The 19,520-nt window shown below is 48.8% G+C and overlaps 1 protein-coding gene across 1 annotated transcript in view; it reads right to left on the bottom strand.

The window, feature by feature from the left end:
• The window catches only part of LOC139274643 (uncharacterized), a 182,689-nt gene that overhangs the window by 75,057 nt on the left and 88,112 nt on the right, over positions 1-19,520 (bottom strand). The window contains exon 21 of the mRNA XM_070891322.1: positions 17,577-17,636. Within this exon, the coding sequence (XP_070747423.1) occupies positions 17,577-17,636 (60 nt within the window). The remainder of the gene's footprint in view (positions 1-17,576; positions 17,637-19,520) is intronic.

Raw genomic sequence — 19,520 nt, 5'->3', positions numbered from 1 at the left:
TAACAACACTTCCCTCCAAAGTCAATGGTGTAACTATTTACAATGTGAGTCGATCTGGGGCCCTTCTTACCCTGGTTGATCATCTCGGTGTGAAAGCTGGTGTTGTTGAATCATTTGATGTGCCCTCGGTGGGCTGCTGTGCAGCTGGCCTTTGCTGGGCTGCCTGGTGTATTGGACCCTGCAGGGCTGCTGTGGATGATGGGTTCTGCTTCGTGGTCAAGCGTGGTGCCGGTTGCCACTGGTGTGTATTTTGGGGGATCAAAAAAGGTAGGGTCCAAGGTGGGTTGCTCAGGATAGTCCGTGAATCTGAGTTTGATTTGGTCCAAGTGTTTCCAGTGAATCAGTCCATTTGAAAGTTTGACCCAAAACACTCTTTGGCCACGACAGTGCCGGGAAGCCACTTGGGACATTGTCCATAATTTAATACAAATACAGGACCATTGATTTTGATCTCGCATGACACATTTGCGCTTTCATGGTATGCACTTTGTTGAAGCCGCCTGCTCTCTACCTGTTCATGTAGATCAGGGTGAACTAACAAGAGCCTTGTTTTAAGTGCTCTTTTCATGAGCAGTTCAGCAGGTGGGATCCCAGTGAGTGAGTGGGGTCTCGTGCGATAGCTAAGCTGGAGTGAGCAGATTCTTCATGAGGCCATAGGTTGGTGCTTCACAGAAGGTGAGCAGGATCGCCCTTCCTCTGGAAGCGCTCTCTTCCCCATCTAGCTCGTTGGCCATGAAATGTTGGTCGAGTCGCTCCACAAAAGTTTCCCAATCATCTCCCTCTGAGAATTTCTCCAGGATGCCTACTGTTCTCCGAATCTTTGGGTTCGCTATCTGTATCTCGTCGCCAGTTGTTATGTATGGAGAAAGAGTCAGACTGAACACTGTGAGCTCAAAGTAAAGTGTGACCTTATTCTTTTATTGCAGGTCTCCAGAGTGCCACTCCAACCTGTGAAGCCTCCTTAAATACCTGTGCTCCCAAGGGATTTTGGGATCCCTTGGGACTCCAGGGGATGAGCCCTCTGGTGGTTGTTCAGAGTAAATACAGGTCCACATATATAACATTTACAAGTGCTGTAGAGTTGCAAAATTCGGGGAAACCCCCGCCCCCCCACCCCAGTGTTTGGACTCATTGGAAAGGAAATTTAACTTGGAACTATCTACCAGAAAGTTTGAGATCCTAAAGTGCACATGGAAGAAACTACGAATTTGGGATTTTACAAGGCAGATTGGGTCTGTGTGGGCAGGGCTAAGAACTAAAGGAACAATCCTTCAAAAAGCCAGTTTGAGTATTGAAGCTGTCTGGGGTATTGAAGCTAAAGCAAATTATCTGGAGAATTGTGGATACTCAAAAACCCTTCTCCCCAGGAGACATTAACATAGCAACAATTAACCCAGAGATAGCTAACCATCATCCTGACCTTGAAAATCATTCCAGCACATACATAATAACAATGGCACATCCAGCCCACATGGAAAACCCAAGCACAGACAGACATTGCAAATATCAAAGCTAATATTTCCATCAAGAAAACAGATTTAAAAGATCGACACATCCGAGAAAGGTTAACATTCAATGGACCCGCCAAAATATGACAAAGAAATATCAAGCCCGCCAAAATTAAACAAAGACTCAGGGCTGATTTGGCATGAAAATTAGAACAGCTGCAAAGGTATAACTGGGCCCTGCTTCAACAAAGGGTATGCAATGCTATGGTATGCTATGCTATGCATCAGAGGGAGAAAGGAGAGAGACCACCACAGCAGTTTTAACAAGCCTCTTCAGCCTCGACGTCCTGCAACCCAAAAGGAAGGAAGAACATCACCAATCCGGAAACAACCGATCACAGCCAATGTGGTACCACCAAAAACACCGCGATTGATCAACTTCGAAACAAAACTCCACAAGGAAGTAACCGAAGAATCGAAAGTTTCCACTCTACAACCTAGGCCTGAAAGAAAGTGGGTACTCACCCCATAAATCCAAAATGCGCCCTACCACATCGGCGGATACCACCCAACTGAAGATTCTGCAGCAAGAAGTCTTCTATAACGTTCGGGGTATGGCAAACAGAACCGACAGAATCCAGCGAACCCCGAAATCGCGAACCACCGCCAACTACCAGTAAAGGATTGGTGAGCATAATCCCTGTTTGCTCTGGATTTTAACCTAGTCAGTGTTAGGCACTGGGAGGTGGGTGGTGTATTATTCACTGTAACCCCTTTGAATATGTGAGGTACTGTTCTTTACTTGAGTGATTATAAATTTGACATTGTATTTTCTTGCCTTTAATAAAATCGAAGTTCTTTTGTACCAAACCAGTTGTCTCTTGCACTTTATCACATCCCCCAAATAAATCCAAAGTCTAGAACCCAGGGAGTGGGAGCGATTCGAACCACTCAGAAGGTCAGAGGTGAACCTGACCCCAACACACCACCCCCTTCAGAAATGGCGACTGCGGCAGGACTCTGGTATAAGGGAGTGGTGTTTTGGAAGAAAGAACCAAGATGAGAGGAAGAGAGGATTTCCTCCTAAGCCTATAAGAAAGTGAATGTCACTAAAGAATGGGTGCTGGTCCATTGAACGCTGAGCGTCCGGGAGATTCTGCGGTCCAGTGGACAGCAAGCAAGGACCACAAAGAATCGGTAGAAAAGGCAGGTTCAATTGCTGGATAAAACCATTGAGTCACTACTATGAGGCAGAACTATGGGAATGTGCAGAGACATCACATGAAAGGGTTACAGCAAGAGAAAGGTTATGGGGAGAACTCCTTAAGCTAAAACATGGAAAGGCCCAGCGAATGGAAAGGTTTAAGAACAACCAGGTCTATTTTCAGTGTCAGGTTACCGAGGTTAGGAATAATGAAAAGATACTACGGGAGGAAACCACTCACCTTACCCTTCAAATAAAAGAGCTGAAGGAGAAGTTAAGGGACGTACAGGCAGCTTATAAAGCACCAATGGGTTTGAGTCGGGAGACCACGGTCCCTGCCAGCAACAAATCAAGAGTTTAACCCTTGCTCTGTCCAAGGCAAAAGGCATGGTATGGCTAATAAACTCAGATACGGCCCGCGTAAACCTGGAAGAGAAGGAGGAAACTGTTCCACCACCACCTGTGGCACCGGTGACGACACTGGTTTGGCAGCAGGGGGGGTGAACGAGTTGTGGGGCGGACAGGGATAACGGGCCACCACCTGTGGTGTCGAGGTTCAGCTCAGTTCGGCAGCAGGGAGGGCTAGGCGAGCCAGAGCAGGAAGAGCCAGAGCTGGGGCCGGTGTGCCCGGTCCGGTAGCAGAAGTTCGGCCCGCCCACCGGTGCTGGGGGTCAGGGGCCCCTGGAAAGTCAATTTGTGGTTCCCCACACTACCCAACAGCTTAGGACTATGATAAGCCACCTGGGAAAGCACACTCCAAAGGGAGACACCCTCGGTCCACTTTATGGAAGTGGAACAGGCAGGGGATATTAACGGGTGTGATGATGCCGAGATAGCAAAGATGCTCCTCCTCTCACTGGACGACAAGCTGTACCAGTCCCTCTCTGCCGATGGAAAAAGCGGGCAGAGCACCTGTGCCGCCGTCCAGGAAGACATTCTAGAAGCCATGGGCTGTAACGACGGGAGTCCCTTCTCCAGAGTGGAGAAGACAGTGCAGCTCACTGGGGAAACCCCACAGGCTTTCACAGACAGACTGTGGCCTGTGTACCAGAGCGCCTGTGGTGGGGACCTCAACCGGGGTCACCTAACCCAGGATGAGAGAGCCCACTGGCTCCGAAGCCTGGTGGTAAACAGCTCGCCACAAATAAGAGCAAAGGCTGAGGCCTGGTTTGACCCAAGAGATTCCCACGCCACCAAGCAGGGAGTGATCAGGCAACTGACCCTAGCCTACCGGAATGGCAAGGGGACAGAAGAGCACCCACCCAAGGGAAGGGTCCACAAAATCAGACCTAGTCAGGATAAGAGGGAATGGCACCAGGAGGGGGGCAACCCCTCCGATACAAAACGCACCTGTTTTGGCTGCGGAAAGAGTGGGCACTAGAGAAAGGATTGTAGAAATCCATGGAAGAGTAGCCCAGGGAAAAATTCTCCAACCCCTGCCCAAACGACCAAGACCGAGAAGCCAGTCCCTCCCCGCATGTTTGATACATTCATAACTGCGCTCCGAACAATGCCAAATGGCCCTGAAGGGTAGCTGCTGCCATCGGTACCGAAATCCCATCTGCCCCATCCCATCCAAAACAGTGACTAGGACAGGCACAGCCTGTTCACCTGTGTTCCCTCGAGTACAATGCGTGGGGGAGACCGACTGTTCAGATGGAAGTGGAAAAGGTGAAAGGGACTTATCTGCTGGATACCGATGCATCAAGCACCCTCGTCGATGCAGCTAACCCCGCCGCCTCACCCCCGGGAGAGATAGTGGTGGACCAGACAACAATTGGGAGTCCACAACCCACAGCCCTTGACTATGTTGAACCCTCGGGTAACAAAATGAACCTCGCCACCACCCCCAAAGGGGTGGTGTGCAGTAGCTCCGGAAGGGACATTCCTCCAATAGTGTGGGACTCAGCTCCGGTCAGGACACTCCGGGTCCTGCGCTACAGGCCGACTTACTACCCATCCTGCTGGAAACCCAGAGGCCAGAGAAGAAAGGAGCTAACCTGGCCACATGGAGATGGGGGGCAGATGTACAGAAATAGCACGATATGAGTTAAAGTATGTTCAATAAGAATCTAGCGTAGTGTAGATTATGCATGTAATGATTTCAGGTCACTACGACCAAAAAGAAACCACACGTATGGAAGGAGTGAAACGAGTAGAATAGGATAAGAATGTTTAGATGAATATAGAATGTAAGAGTTTCAGCCGACAGCCGGTGACTAAATAGTGACATATGTACTAGTTATTGGGGAAAGGAAAAGACCCCACCTTGTGGGCAGTAAAAGAAGCAATGCAAGAACGATAAGAGTAAGATGAGACAAAAGTTGATAACAGACATCAGTTCCTACGGGGGGAACTGAAAAAGATAGCCAGACGATTAAAGACTTAATTGTGTTCTCCAAGAAGAAATGAGCCCAAACTGGAACTCGATCACCTTTTGTCAAGCCAGAGAGATTTTCTCAGGGCTGGACAACCTGTTTTTGTGCCCCTACAGGAAGGAGAACAACATGAGAAGGGTCCTGTTCCTGCTCACCCTGATAGGGATGAGCAGCGGCGGCCAAGGAGATGTGGAAGAATCCCTCATTTATGGGTGCTCGGGAGAGAGAGCACCGATCGTGATCGCAGGGGGTGGCACACTGGGTGTGGAAGAGCTCGCCGTTTACGCCCACGAAGGGGGGTGGCCAGGGTGGCTGGGGTCTAATTCCACTCGCTACTCCAGCCAGGAAGGGTTTACCTATGGGGAGGCCTCCGTTCCATGCCCCAGGATACAGGTTGTTGCTGCGCGGGTCAGTGTTACGGAAGGAAAACGTGTGTGTTTGACTTGTCGAGGGCAGATTCCCCTGGGTAGATGGTGGTGGCTCAGGAAGCTGAGCAAGGACACGGGAGACCAGGAATCGGACTGGGAAAGACTCGGTAATGACACGTACCGTACCATCATGGGGACACGGGGAGGAGTGAAGGTGTGTTTGAATAAATGGTGGGAGTCTGAACAGGGAATTTACGTTTGCATGTGGGGGTCAGAGGAGATCTGTTCTACAGGCATATCAATCACCTTCACCAGGCAATAGCAAGATGACAGGGAAGGGATGGGGTGGAATTCCAGCCTACACGGGTGTGCAGTCCCACACTCCCAACTCACGCCACCGAACTTAGAGCACACATTAAGAAACCCCTGCCCACAACCCCGCCAGTGCGAACAATATTAGAAAGGTGTCCTACCACCACCAAGGGACTAGGGAATGGGTTAGTATTGGTACCGACCGAAAAGGTGTTATACCAGAGGGTGCACTATGCAGTAGCTTCAGTTATCTTAAACCTTACCGAGATGCACTTACCTGCATGGTCCCCGAAGGAAACAGAGCTGCTATACCAGGCCCTACTTTGAGAAATGTTCAAGAAATTTTACGAGTTAGACTCTGGGAACGTAGACAAAGCAGATCTATACACCCTATATGCTAGGGACACCATGGGCACGGGGAGACCTAGAAGGGGAACCTTGAATGACATTTTTGCTGCATATAATACAGGATCCTCTGTGATAAATAGCCGAGATGATATAGAGCTACAAACACAGATAAGTGATCTGAAGATCCTGAAAGAGGAAAACACAGTAGCAGGCTCAGAGCTACACAAGGACCAGGCTATGATGGTCCATTTAAAGGAGATTGTGGCTGAGCTGGAAAAACATGCACAGACAGTGAATGCAGTCATATGGGAGGATAGGAATGCTTCGGACCAGGCTGCACAGAACGAGGTGTGCGTGCTGTATGGGGCATGGTTGTTGGATGAGGGCAGCAACAACCTGGAGGATTTAAAACAAGGTTTAGTCCCCTCCTGGATCAGTAACAAGCACCTTGCAGCCCTCCACCTGTACAGTAATTCACTAAGCCCGTGCCAGCTCCGCCTAGTTTCTGAAGCCTACCCTGTCCCAGTAGATTGCGGGCGTTCTGATCACACTATGATAGGGATAGTACCAAGGATACCGGTCATGGATGGGACAGCCCGACCCGCACCGGTATACAGGGTGGAGAACATTGGAGTCATTCAAGGAGGTGCACACTTTCGTTTCACAGCGGTCCCACCATATGTCATAAAGTGGGAGCACGCTATGATGGGTACTGACCTCTCTGGGTGCCGGAGGCGGGGTGCACACATAATACTGTGTCCCCAGCACTTGAATACCTATTCTAAACCACAATGCGGGTTTAAAGCTGCTGGTGCACAGCCTATGAACTGTATCATGGAGGTAATGGCGCAAGACCATGTTCCTCCACAGGTAGCATACATAGGGGCTGGGACATATTGTGTCACCACCAGTGCACCCCACTACCAGCATGGTCACTTCTGGTGTCCGGTCAGTGACAGCAGTTTCTGCTTTAAACCCGAGGCAGAAGTTCAAGTGGCCCAGGAACGGATTGTCCCCATTCCTGAACCCTCCACTGTTCACCTCACTGTGAGAGAAAACATCACAAACCTGCAGGATTACGTTGTACATTTTGGCTATGAAATTCCCCCTTTACCCGAACATCTTCCTGCTCTGCTAGAAGCTGTAGTAATCTCACAAAAACATTTTTACACTGTGGAACAGAAAATAATTGAGATAGGGAGAAAGATTTAGAGATCACAATTCCGCCTTGGTGGGACATTTTCAGGAATATAGAAATTCCTGCCAGGATCAGAATAGCTTCCCACGTTTTGATTGTGTCATGTATCTTACATTATTATATATAACTGTATCCTAACATGCTATACATGACTGTAATAAGATATGACCTGTAACCACCAGCATACCTTACCACTTGGGGTGCACTTGCAAGAGACAGGTATATAAGGACAGGTCTCAGGCAAGTGCAGCATTCCAGAGCTGTGAAATAAAGGTGCAGGTCCAGAGTGACCTTGACTTCACTACATGCCTTGTGTGAATCTGTACTGAGGGGACAGAAATTTACGGTGGCGACAAGTTACGGGATTACAGAATCCACAGAATGGCGAACAACGGATCAGATGAAAAGTACAATGCGGGAAACAATTGGGAGGACTTTATAGAAAGGCTCCAGCAAAGCTTTGTAACCAAAGACTGGTTAGGCGACGATAACGCAGACAAGAGAAGAGCCCATCTCTTGACCAGCTGTGGCTCGAAAACATACGCTTTAATGAAGGATCTGTTGGCACCCGAGAAACCAGCAAGCAAGTCGTTTGAAGAATTGAGCACACTGGTAAGAGACCACCTGAAGCCAGCGAGCATCCAGACACAGGTTCTACAACTACAGACGCTGTGTGGGCCAGAGTATACCCGACTTCGTGGCGGAACTTCGGAGGTTGGCTAGTTTATGTGAGTTCTCCGATGAACTGAGGAGAGAAATGCTGAGAGACTTTTTCATTGAAGGAATAGGCCACGCAGGCATATTCCGAAAGCTCATAGAGACCAAGAACCTGACCTTAGAGGCAGCAGCACTGGTTGCACAGACATTCTTGATTGGGGAAGAAGAAACGAGGTAGATTTACAATGCAGGTACGACAACTAACGAAATATCGGAACAAGAAGTTCACAGCACGAAACAAGCTGCTACCCCCACACACAGACAAAACCGGGAGAACAGGCTCTCAACAGCAGGCAGAAGCCATCAACAGGAACGGCCGTTCACACCTCATCAACCTACAATGTGAGCAATCAACTACAAACTTAGAGAAGCTCAAGAGAGATCAGCCAGACACAGCTCATTCTTTGGGAACACTTTGAACAATGGAACAGGTCTGTGCTGGAGGTGTGGGGGTGGGCACTCATCAAGGGGATGTTGATTTCAGCAGGCTGTTTGCAGAAATTGTGAATATACAGGGCATTTGGCCCACATGTACAAAAAAACGGCAGTTCGGCTGGTATACGAATCGGATGGGTCGGAAAGCAGACCAGAAGATGGTGGGGACAGTACCCAGGACACCGATGTACAGCGGGTCAACACATACAATGGCCGCTGCTCCTACAACAGGACGCCTCCTATAATGATGAGGGTCCTACTCAACGGGATATCTGTCAACATGGAGCTGGATACGGGAGCGAGTCAATCTCTCATGGGCGCTCAACAATTTGAACTGTGGCCGCATAAAAGAGACAGCCTAAAACTCACAAGGGTCGACAGCAAACTAAGAACCTATACCAAAGAAATCGTACCAGTCCTCGGCAGCGCCATACTCTCTGTCACACACAAAGGGACAGTGAACCGACTTCCCCTGTGGATTGTCCCCGGAGACCCCCCAGCACTGCTGGGGAGAAGCTGGCTGGCAACACTAAACTGGAAATGGGATGATGTCCATGCCATGTCACTAGAGGAACGGATCTCCTGCTCAATAGTTATAAAGTGATTTGAACATCTCTTTCAGCCAGGTGTGGGTACTTTCAATGGGGCCAAAGTCAAAATCTATATCACACAGGATGCTAGACCGGTCCATCACAAGGCCAGAGCTGTACCCTAAGTGATGAGGGAAAAGATTGAACATGAACTAGACAGGCTTCTGCGGGAAGGCATTATATCACCTGTGGAATTTAGCGACTGGGCAAGTCCCATCGTCCCAGTCATGAAACCTGATGGATCCGTACAAATCTGTGGGGACTACAAATCTACCATAAACAGAGTCTCCCTACAGGACCAGTACCCGCTGCCCAGAGCGGAGGACTTATTTGCCACATTGGCTGGAGGTAAACTTTTGTCAAAATTAGACCTCACATCTGCGTTTATGACGCAAGAATTGACCGAGGAATCCAAGCTACTCACCACCGTCAACACACATCGAGGCCTTTTCATGTACAATCGATGTCCATTCGGCATCAGGTCGGCAGCTGCCATATTCCAGCACAACATGGAGAGTCTGCTCAAGGGGACGGTTGTATTTCAAGACAACATACTTATCACGGGAGGGACACAGACTCCCATCTCCGTAATTTGGAGGAAGTACTAAAGCGGTTGGATCAGGTAGGCCTACGAGTCAAGAAATCCAAGTGCCTGTTTCTCACACCTGAGGTTGAATTTTTGGGTAGAGGGATTGCCACTGATGGAATCCGCCCAACAGAGTCCAAAACATAAGCAATTCGCCTGGCACCCAGGCCCCGGAATGTCTCAGAACTGCGCGCCTTTATCGGGCTACTCAATTACTTTGGGAACTTTATGCAGAACTTAAGCATGCTGCTGGAGCCTCTCCACATGCTACTCAGGAAGGGGTGCGATTGGTTTTGGGGGGACGCCCAGGAATGCGCTTTCAATAAGGCACGCAACCTTCTGTGTTCCAACAGTGCTTTGACTTTCTTTGACCCAGGTAAAAAGCTAGTTCTCACATGCGATGCGTCAGCGTATGGGGTCGGGTGCGTTTTGCAACATGTCAATAGTGCAGGCAAATTACAACCCATAGCTTATGCCTCCAGGTCACTTTCGCGGGCAGAGCACGGGTACGGAATGGTAGAGAAGGAGGCGCTCGCGTGCGTGTACGGTGTCAAAAAGATGCACCAATACCTTTTCGGGGCTAAGTTCGCGTTAGAAACCGACCACAAGCCCCTCACGTCCCTGCTATCCGAGAGCAAGGCAATAAACGCCAATGCCTCGGCGCGAATTCAACGGTGGGCACTCATGCTGGCGTCCTACGACTATACCATAAGGCACAGACCAGGCACAGACAACTGTGCCTACGCGCTCAGCAGGCTACCCCTGGTGACCACGGAAGGGTCTGACGAACAGGACTGTGAGATAGTCATGGCAATCAATGCCTTTGAGTCCACAGGTTCGCCCATGACGGCTTGCCAAATCAGGGCCTGGACGGCCAGCGACCCCACGTTATCCTTCGTAAAAAGATGTGTCCTAACCGCGATGCCTGCCCCGAGGAATTAAAACCCTTTCACAGGCGCATGCATGAGCTATCACTACAAGCAGACTGCCTGATGTGGGGCAGCCAAGTAGTCATGCCTCTGTGAGGCAGAGAGGCATTTGTCCGGGAGCTCCACCGCGAGCACCCGAGAATCGTTCTCATGAAGGCCATAGCCAGATCCCACATCTGGTGGCCTGGTATTGACGCGGACTTGGAGCTCTGCATCCGAAGGTGCACCATTTGTGCCCAACTCAGCAATGCCCCCAGGGAGGATCCACTAAGACCCTGGCCCTGGCCTACCAAACCATGGTCGCGGGTGCACATAGACTATGCGGGCCCAGACATGGGTAAAATGTTCCTCATAGTTGTAGATGCATTTTCAAAGTGGATCGAATGCACCATTTTAAACTCGAGCACAACCTCCACCACTGTGGAGAGCCTCGCAACCATGTTTGCAACACACGGAATCCCTAACATATTGGTCAGTGACAATGGTCCGTGCTTCACCAGCGCAGAATTCCAAGACTTTATAATTGACCACGGCATAAATCACGTCAAGACGGCACCGTTCAAGCCGGCCTCCAACGGCCAGGCGGAGAGAGCAGTGCAAATCATTAAACAAGGCATGCTTAAAATCCAAGGTCCCACGCTGCAGGGTTGCCTGTCGCGACTGCTGCTGGCATACAGATCTCGTCCGCACTCACTGACTGGGATCCCCCCCGCGCAACTGTTGATGAAAAGGACTTTAAAAACAAGGCTCTCATTAATCCTCCCAGACATGCACGAAATCGTTGAGGCAAAGCGCCGTAAGCTGACCGAGTACCATGACAGAAATTCGAGGAGGAGATGGAATGAGATAGGGGACAAAGTGTTTGTACTAAACTATGGCAGGGATCCCAAATGGCTTGCAGGGACAGTAACGGGCAAGGAAGGAAACAGACTACTGGTAGTACAAATGGACAATGGCAAAACCTGCCGGAGGCATGTAGACCAAGTCAAAAGCAGATTTACCAACAACACTGCGGAACCAGAGGCAGGCTACAATGTGGAACTCGCACCACACCTGGTGGACAGACAGAGGGAACAACCTGAGGAAAGGGCAATCCCAACAGACAGCCCAGGCGAGTCAACAACAATCAAAACAGACAGCCCAGGCGAGATACCAGCAACCACACCCAAAGAAAAACAGACACTAAGGCAAACAACTGAACCACAACTCAGACGCTCCACGCAAGAGCGTAGACCAACTGAGAGACTGAACCTATAAAGACAATAAGACCTTGGGGGAGGGTGATGTCATGTATCTTACATTATTTTATATAACTGTATCCTAACATGCTATACATGACTGTAATAAAATATGACCTATAACCACCAGCATACCTTACCACCAGGGGTACACTTGCAAGAGACAGGTATATAAGGACAGGTCTCAGGCCAGTGCAGCATTCCAGAGCTATGAAATAAAGGTGCAGGTCCAGAGTGACCTTGACTTCACTACATGCCTCGTGTGAATCTGTACTGAGGGGACAGGACTTTACAGATTGTCTGTCAACTCGCGATTATCCTTTACTTATGGTGTCTCACTTGTCAACTGAAATGCAGAGGCAGTCAGGTCAGGCACCAAAGGGTGCTGTACGCTCCCTGGCCGAACTTGGGGATCGCACTGGGAGGGGTGACACCATACTACCATGTTTGATTTGTTTTAATTTTACCTGCTGTAAAAATGCAGAAATCGAGTGTTGTAAGAATGTTACTTAAAAATGTGTTTGACTATGTACCTTTATTTTACTGTAAAAATGGAGTAATGAAGGGGTGTCGGACCCCCTCTATGCTGTAACAGAATTGTAATGACTGTATTTGCCTGTAAACTGCCTTGCATTTCAAAGGGAGATACACATTAAAGTTTTAGCTAGATAAATATAGGGAAGGTTGACTCTTGGTAGATCAGGAATTTTGCTCACCAAGCATGACACTCAAGTATGTAGAGTGTCACAGGGGCGATTGTAGAGTTGCAAAATTTGGGGGGAAACCCCCTGAGTGTTTGGACTCATTGGAAAGGAAATTTAATTTGGAACTATCTACCAGAAGGTTTGAGATCCTAAAGTGCACATGGAAGAAACTACGAACTGTAATCGAATTTGGGATTTTACAAGGCAGATTGGGTCTGTGTGGGCAGGGCTAAGAATTAAAGGAACTAACCTTCAAAGAAGCCAGTTTGAGTATTGAAGCTGTCTGGGTTGTTGAAGCTAAAGCAAATTGTCTGGAGAATTGTGAATACTCAAAATCCCTTCTCCCCAAGAGATATTAATATCTCAACAATTAACCTAGAGATAGCTAACCATCATCCTGACCTGGAAATTCATTCCAGCACATACATAATAAAATGGCACATCCAGCCCACATGGAAAACCCAAGCACAGACAGACATTGCAAATACCAAAGGTAATATTTCCATCAAGAAAATAAATTTAAAAGATCGACACATCCGAGACAGGTTAACATTCAATGGGCCCGCCAAAATATGACAAAAAAAATCAAGCCCGCAAAAATTAAACAAAGACTCAGGGCTGATTTGGCTTGAAGATTAGAACAGCTGCAAAGGTATAACTGGGTCCTGCTTTAACAAAGTGTATGCAATGCTATAGTATGCTATGCTATGCATGAGAGAGAGAAAGGAGAGAGACCACCACAGCAGTTTTAACAAGCCTCTTCAGTCTCGATGTCCTGCAACCCAAAAGGAAGGAAGAACATCACCAATCCGGAAACAACCGATCACAGCCAATGTGGTACCACCAAAAACACCGCAATCGACCAACTTTGAAACAGAACTCCTCAAAGAAGTAACCGAAGAATCGAAAGTTTCCACTCTACAACCTAGGCCTGACTACCAACAGATGAAAACATTACCTAAAGAGACTTTGAACCTATTTCTAATGAAAGAAAGTGCGTACTTACCCCATAAATCCAAAACACGCCCTACCGCATCAGCGGACACCATCCAACTGAAGATTGCACAAGAAGTCTTCTACGACGTTTGGGGTATGGCAAACAGAACCTACAGAATCCAGCGAACCCCGAAATCGCAAACCACCGGCAACTACCAGTAAAGGATTGGTGAGCATAATCCCTATTGCCCTGGAGTTTAACCTAGTCAGTGTTAGGCATTGGGAGGTGGGAGGTGTATTATTCACTGTAACCCATTTGAATGTGTGATGTACTGTTCTTTACTTGAATGATTATAAGTTTGACATTGTATTTTCTTGCCTTTAATAAAATCGAAGTTCTTTTGCACCAAACCAGTTGTCTCTTGCACTTTATCACATCCCCCAAATAAACCCAGAGTCGAGAACCCAAGGGAGTGGGAGCGATTCAAACTGCTCAGAAGGTCAGAGGTGAACTTGACCCCAGACACTACCCCCTACACTGCACAACAACAAAGGTTACTAAAGGTTATTACATTTACACCACCAACACCCATCCCTCTACCCGGCACCACCACCTCTCTTCCCCACCCCCCCTTGAAGCGATGCCCAAGCTCCTCATCCTCGCCCTGCCTACACCACGGTGTCCCGCTTCCCTGCCCCTCTCTGCCTCTGATTGACAAGGTTGTGCAAGAAGGCAGCGGGATGTCTGCAGACGTGTGCGTCTTGGTGAGAAGGCAGGGGGCGCGGCTGCAGGTGCCGAGATCCCCTGCTCCTCCGGGTCTGTCTGCCTTGAGGGTGTGGGGTCAGGGGCTTGAACTGCGCGTCCAGAAGCCATCTCTTGCCTTATCGCCTCAATAGTCTCGGTTGTGCGCTCCAACACAGTGATGAGCCGGTCCATCTTGGCATCATGCTGCTGGGTGAAGGTGGCCATGCTGCCAGCTATCCCAGTCATGGTCTGGAGCATATCGCAACCTATTTGCACGTTTGCCCGTGATAACTGAACCATCTTCAGAATTGCAGAGAGTCACGGTGAATCCTCAGGTGCATGCTGGGTTCTGGCACCTTGCTTGCCTTCGCGCCACGGCTTTTAGTTGACCTTGCCAGTGTGGAGTCCGTTCCAAATCCCAGGACCTTGGAGGCCGACACCTGGCTCATATGGCAGGAGGCTGCTGTCATCCTGTTCCTGCTCCTGCTCCTGCTCCTGGAGCTCAAGGTGCTCAAAGACGCGCCCTTCTCCCTCCGCGTCTTCATGGATCAGGGTGGTGAAGGTGAGAGCCGTGGAAACGGGTGATCTGTGGGCGGGGGGGGGGGGGGGGCGGTTAGGGGTGGAGGAGGGATCCGCTGTCTTGGGCTCGAGTCGGCGTGGGAGACGTTGGGGTCTGACAGCTGCTCTGAAGGCCAGAAGTTTATGGTGTGCCTTGATCCGTGCTGTCCGAGTCAACATCTGCAAGTAGACGACATTTCAGTCTGTGGGGGGTGGGGGGGTTTGGTGCTGGTCAAGCTGAGATGTGAGCCATGCCATCTCACATTCTGCCAGCAAGGTGTTGCATCTCTACATGAGCACACCAATATTTGGCAACTGAGTGTGCGGTAAACCGTGAGTGCCTTAACATTGCATGACCTTTCATGCCATGAGCGTGGCTCAGACTGCAGATTAGTTTAACCTTACCATGCTGTAGCGCCGGAACTGCATCAACCGTTGTGGTTGCACGGCAGCAGTCACCCACCAATGCCAATGCAGCCTGCTCAATTCGACCACCTCTGCTGGTCCCCCTCTCACCCCATGCAAGCTTACTGCCTTGGATGCATTTTCCTTCTGCACAAAGAAACGTTGCAGTCTTTAGCCCCTTTGCTCATGTCCCCCACACACACTCCCACACACAAACACATCTGCCGCACAACCCTTTTGGCGTTGGAGAGGAGGGGACAAATATATTTTTACTCACTCTTTCCGCTGCTACCAAATCGTTCCAAAGTTTCCGGCATTGGTCCCCATCCCGCTCAACGTTGCCATTGCGGACACGATCTCAGCGATCTCCCTCCAAATGTATCGGTATTGATGTGGTGGAGGCTTGCCACGACCATCTCTCCTCTACAACCTCCACCTCTCTCTCCTCTCAAATACCAACTCTCTCCTCTCAAATACCAACTCTCTCCTCTCAAATACCAAACTCTCTGGTGGTGGAGGCTTGCCACGACCATCCCAGGTGAAGTCTTTGTACCTGCGCTCAACCTCCGTTACTAGCTCCTCCAATTCCTCCTCATTAAACCATGGAGCTCTGGGCCTAGTTTTAGAAATATAGAAACATAGACACATAGAAAATAGGTGCAGGAGTAGGCCATTCGGCCCTTCGAGCCTGCACCACCATTCAATAAGATTATGGCTGATCATTCACCTCAGTACCCCTTTCCTGCTTTCTCTCCATACCTCTTGATCCCTTTAGCCATAAGAGCCATATCTAACTCTCTCTTGAATATATCCAACGAACTGACATCAACAACTCTTTGTGGTAGAGAATTCCACAGGTTAACAACTCTCTGAGTGAAGAAGTTTCTCCTCATCTCAGTCCTAAATGACTTACCCCTTATCCTTAGACTGTGTCCCCTGGTTCTGGACTTCCCCAACATCGGGAACATTCTTCCTGCATCCAACCTGTCCAGTCCCATTCGAATTTTATATGTTTCTATGAGATCCCCTCTCATCTTTCTAAACTCCAGTGAATACAGGCCCAGTCGATCCAGTCTGTCCTCATATGTCAGTCCTGCCATCCCGGGAATCAGTCTAGTGAACCTACGCTGCACTCCCTCAATAGCAAGAACGTCCTTCCTCAGATTAGGAGACCAAAACTGAACACAATATTCCAGGTGAGGCCTCACCAAGGCCCTGTACAACTGCAGTAAGACCTCCCTGCTCCTATACTCAAATTTGCTAGCTATGAAGGCCAACATACCATTTGCCTTCTTCACCACCTACTGTACCTGCATGCCAACTTTCAATGACTGATGTACCATGACACCCAGGTCTCGTTGCACCTCCCCTTTTCCTAATCTGCTGCCATTCAGATCATATTCTGTCTTTGTGTTTTTGCCACCAAAGTGGATAACTTCACATTTATCCACATTATACTGCATCTGCCATGCATTTGCCCACTCACCTAACCTGTTCAAGTCACCCTGCAGCCTCTTAGCATCCTCCTCACAGCTCACACTGCCACCCAGCTTTGTGTCATCTGAAAACTTGGAGATATTACACTCAATTCCATTCTAAATCATTGATGCATATTGTAAATAGCTGGGGTCCAAGCACTGAACCCTGCAGCACCCCATTGGTCACTGCCTGCCCTTCTGAAAAGGACCCGTTTATCCCGACTCTCTGCTTCCAGTCTGCCAACCAGTTCTCTATCCACGTCAGTACATTACCCCCAATACCATGTGCTTTAATTTTGCACACCAAACTCTTGTGTGGGATCTTGTCAAAAGCTTTTTGAAAGTCCAAATACACCACATCCACTGGTTCTCCCTTGTCCACTCTACTAGTTGCACCCTCAAAAAATTCTAGAAGATTTTGCCAGTCTTCATTGCTGGTTTCTGGCCACTCATCGTCAATGATGAAGCGAATGGCTGCTCAACAGTTTGTGTGTCTCAATTTCTCCAACTCGCTCCTCTACAAACTCCAACTCTCTTCTCAAATGCCACTTCACTTCTCTTCTCTTCTCTCCTCTCCTCTCACTCACAGGTGGAATAAAGTGGTGTGCCTTTATGCGCATGCGTAGTACAGCAATCAGCCTCAAATGGTCTCGAAATGACGGCACGTCCGAAGAGAAAAACCACAAAAAAACCGCAAAGTCTCGCGCATGCGCATTGGAGGCCCTCCGGAGATCCCCGAGTGGACAGCCTCCAACTGATGACGCCGGCCGCTCACTCCCGCTTCCGCCCGCCGACAGCAAAAAGGTAGGTGCCGCCTGGGGGCCGCTAAGAAATGGGCGGCGACCAAATTTGGCCCTTATGAATGAAAATAGTGGAGAATACACATTTTGCCCTAAATTGCCGCATTCTGAAAACCAACAGCTACAGGATTAAATATAACCATTGCAGCCACATCTCAAACCAAGTCAAGGAATTGAAGCATCAAGTAGTGCTCCTTACCAGATCATCCTGCCAATGTGGCTGAGGAGGCTGAATATGATGATGGTCACCAAATGAATCCTGGTCCACACAAAGAAAAATAATATTTTACAATTTAAAAATTTTACCATTTGTCCAGTTGTGTTAAAATATGCTTATAGAGCAAATACTCCACAGTTATTAACATAAGTAACAGGGTGTATCAACATTCACCGTGAAATGTGCTGCTGGAGAGGACACAACACATTTGGGATTTAAGCTATTGGACCCTCCAGTCCAGAAAGTCCCAGATTCCCAATCTCTGATCAGTGCTGAGTTCACAGGTAGCTCAGCAGTGTAGGCATTACATAGAATCTATAGCATAGAGACAGGCCACTGAGCCCAACTGGACTATGTTGTTTTTTATACGCCACACCTAGCTCTTTCCACAAGATCTCTTCATCCCTTTACTTCCTTTTCCCTCATGTAATGCAGCGAAGGTTCACTCGACTGATTCCTGGGATGGTTGGACTGACATATGAGGAGAGACTGGATCAACTGGGCCTTTATACATTGGAGTTTGGAAGGATGAGAGGGGATCTCATAGAAACATACAATATTCTGACGGGACGGGACAGATTAGATGCGGGTAGATTGTTCCCGATGTTGGGGAAGTCCAGAACCAGGGGACACAGTCTTAGGATAATGGGTAGGCCATTTAGGACTGAGATGAGGAGAATCTTCTTCACTCAGAGAGTTATTAACCTGTGGAATTCCCTAGGGCAGAGAGTTGTTGATGCCTGTTCATTGGATATATTCAAGAGGGAGTTTGATATGGCCCTTACGGCTAAGGGGATCAAGGGATATGGTGAGAAAGCAGGAAAGGGGTACTGAAGGAATGATCAGCCAATATCTTATCGAATGGTGGTGCAGGCTCGAAGAACCGAATGGCCTACTCCTGCACCTATTTTCTATGTTTCTATGTATGCAAGTAGGCATTACCAATTAAGCTCACAATTTGTAAGGAGATGAAAAATTATAATTCCTGCTTCTGCCTACTATCTATCCAGTGATCCCTGCTGGATCAGTGCACGTGTGGACACTGGATAGCAAAAGGTTTCAACTCTGCTGTGAGTCCTTCAAAATCTAATTTAAATCCTAACAACACTGTAGCATTTCAAAATGGGACCCATTGCCCAGGGTACTGGGTTGGGAACATTATTACAAACAAGTACACCACAATGTGGAACTCGCTACCACAGGGAGTGGTTGAAGCGAATAGTATAGATGCACTCAAGGGGTGGCTTGATAAGCATTTGAGGGAGAAGGGAATAGAGGGTTATGCTGATAGATTTAGATGAGGAAAGACGGGAGGAGGCTCGAGTGGAGCATAAACGCCGGCATGGACTGGTTGGGCTGAATGGCCTGGTTCTGTGCCATATATCCTATGTAATCCTATGTAAGTAAGACCATCATCATCATCATCATCATCATAGGCAGTCCCTCGGAATCGAGAAGACTTGCTTCCATTCCTGAAGTGAGTTCCTTGGTGGCTGAACAGTCCAATACGAGAGCCACAGACTCTGTCACAAGTGGGATAGATAGTCGCTGAGGAAAGGAGTGAGTGGGACTGGTTTGTCGCACGCTCTTTCCGTTGCCTGCGCTTGATTTCTGCACGCTCTCGGTGATGAGACTCGAGGTGCTCAGCGCCCTCCCGGATGCAGTTTCTCCACTTAGGGCGGTCTTTGGCCAGGGACTCCCAGCTGTCAGGGAGGCTTTGAGGGTGTCCTTGTAACATTTCCGCTGCCCACCTTTGGTTTATTTGCCATGAAGGAGTTCCACGTGGAGCACTCGCTTTGGGAGTCTCATGTCTGGCATGCGAATTATGTGGCCTGCCCAGCAGAGCTGATCGATTGTGGGCAGTGCTTCAATGCTGGGGATGTTGGCCTGGATGAGGACGCTGATGTTGGTGCGTCTGTCCTCCCA

The sequence above is a fragment of the Pristiophorus japonicus genome, chromosome 10, assembly GCF_044704955.1.
Source record: "Pristiophorus japonicus isolate sPriJap1 chromosome 10, sPriJap1.hap1, whole genome shotgun sequence".
In the NCBI taxonomy this organism is placed as follows: Eukaryota; Metazoa; Chordata; class Chondrichthyes; family Pristiophoridae; genus Pristiophorus; species Pristiophorus japonicus.
Note: the sequence above shows the minus strand (reverse complement) of the source record. Positions and strands in the feature narration are given on the sequence as shown.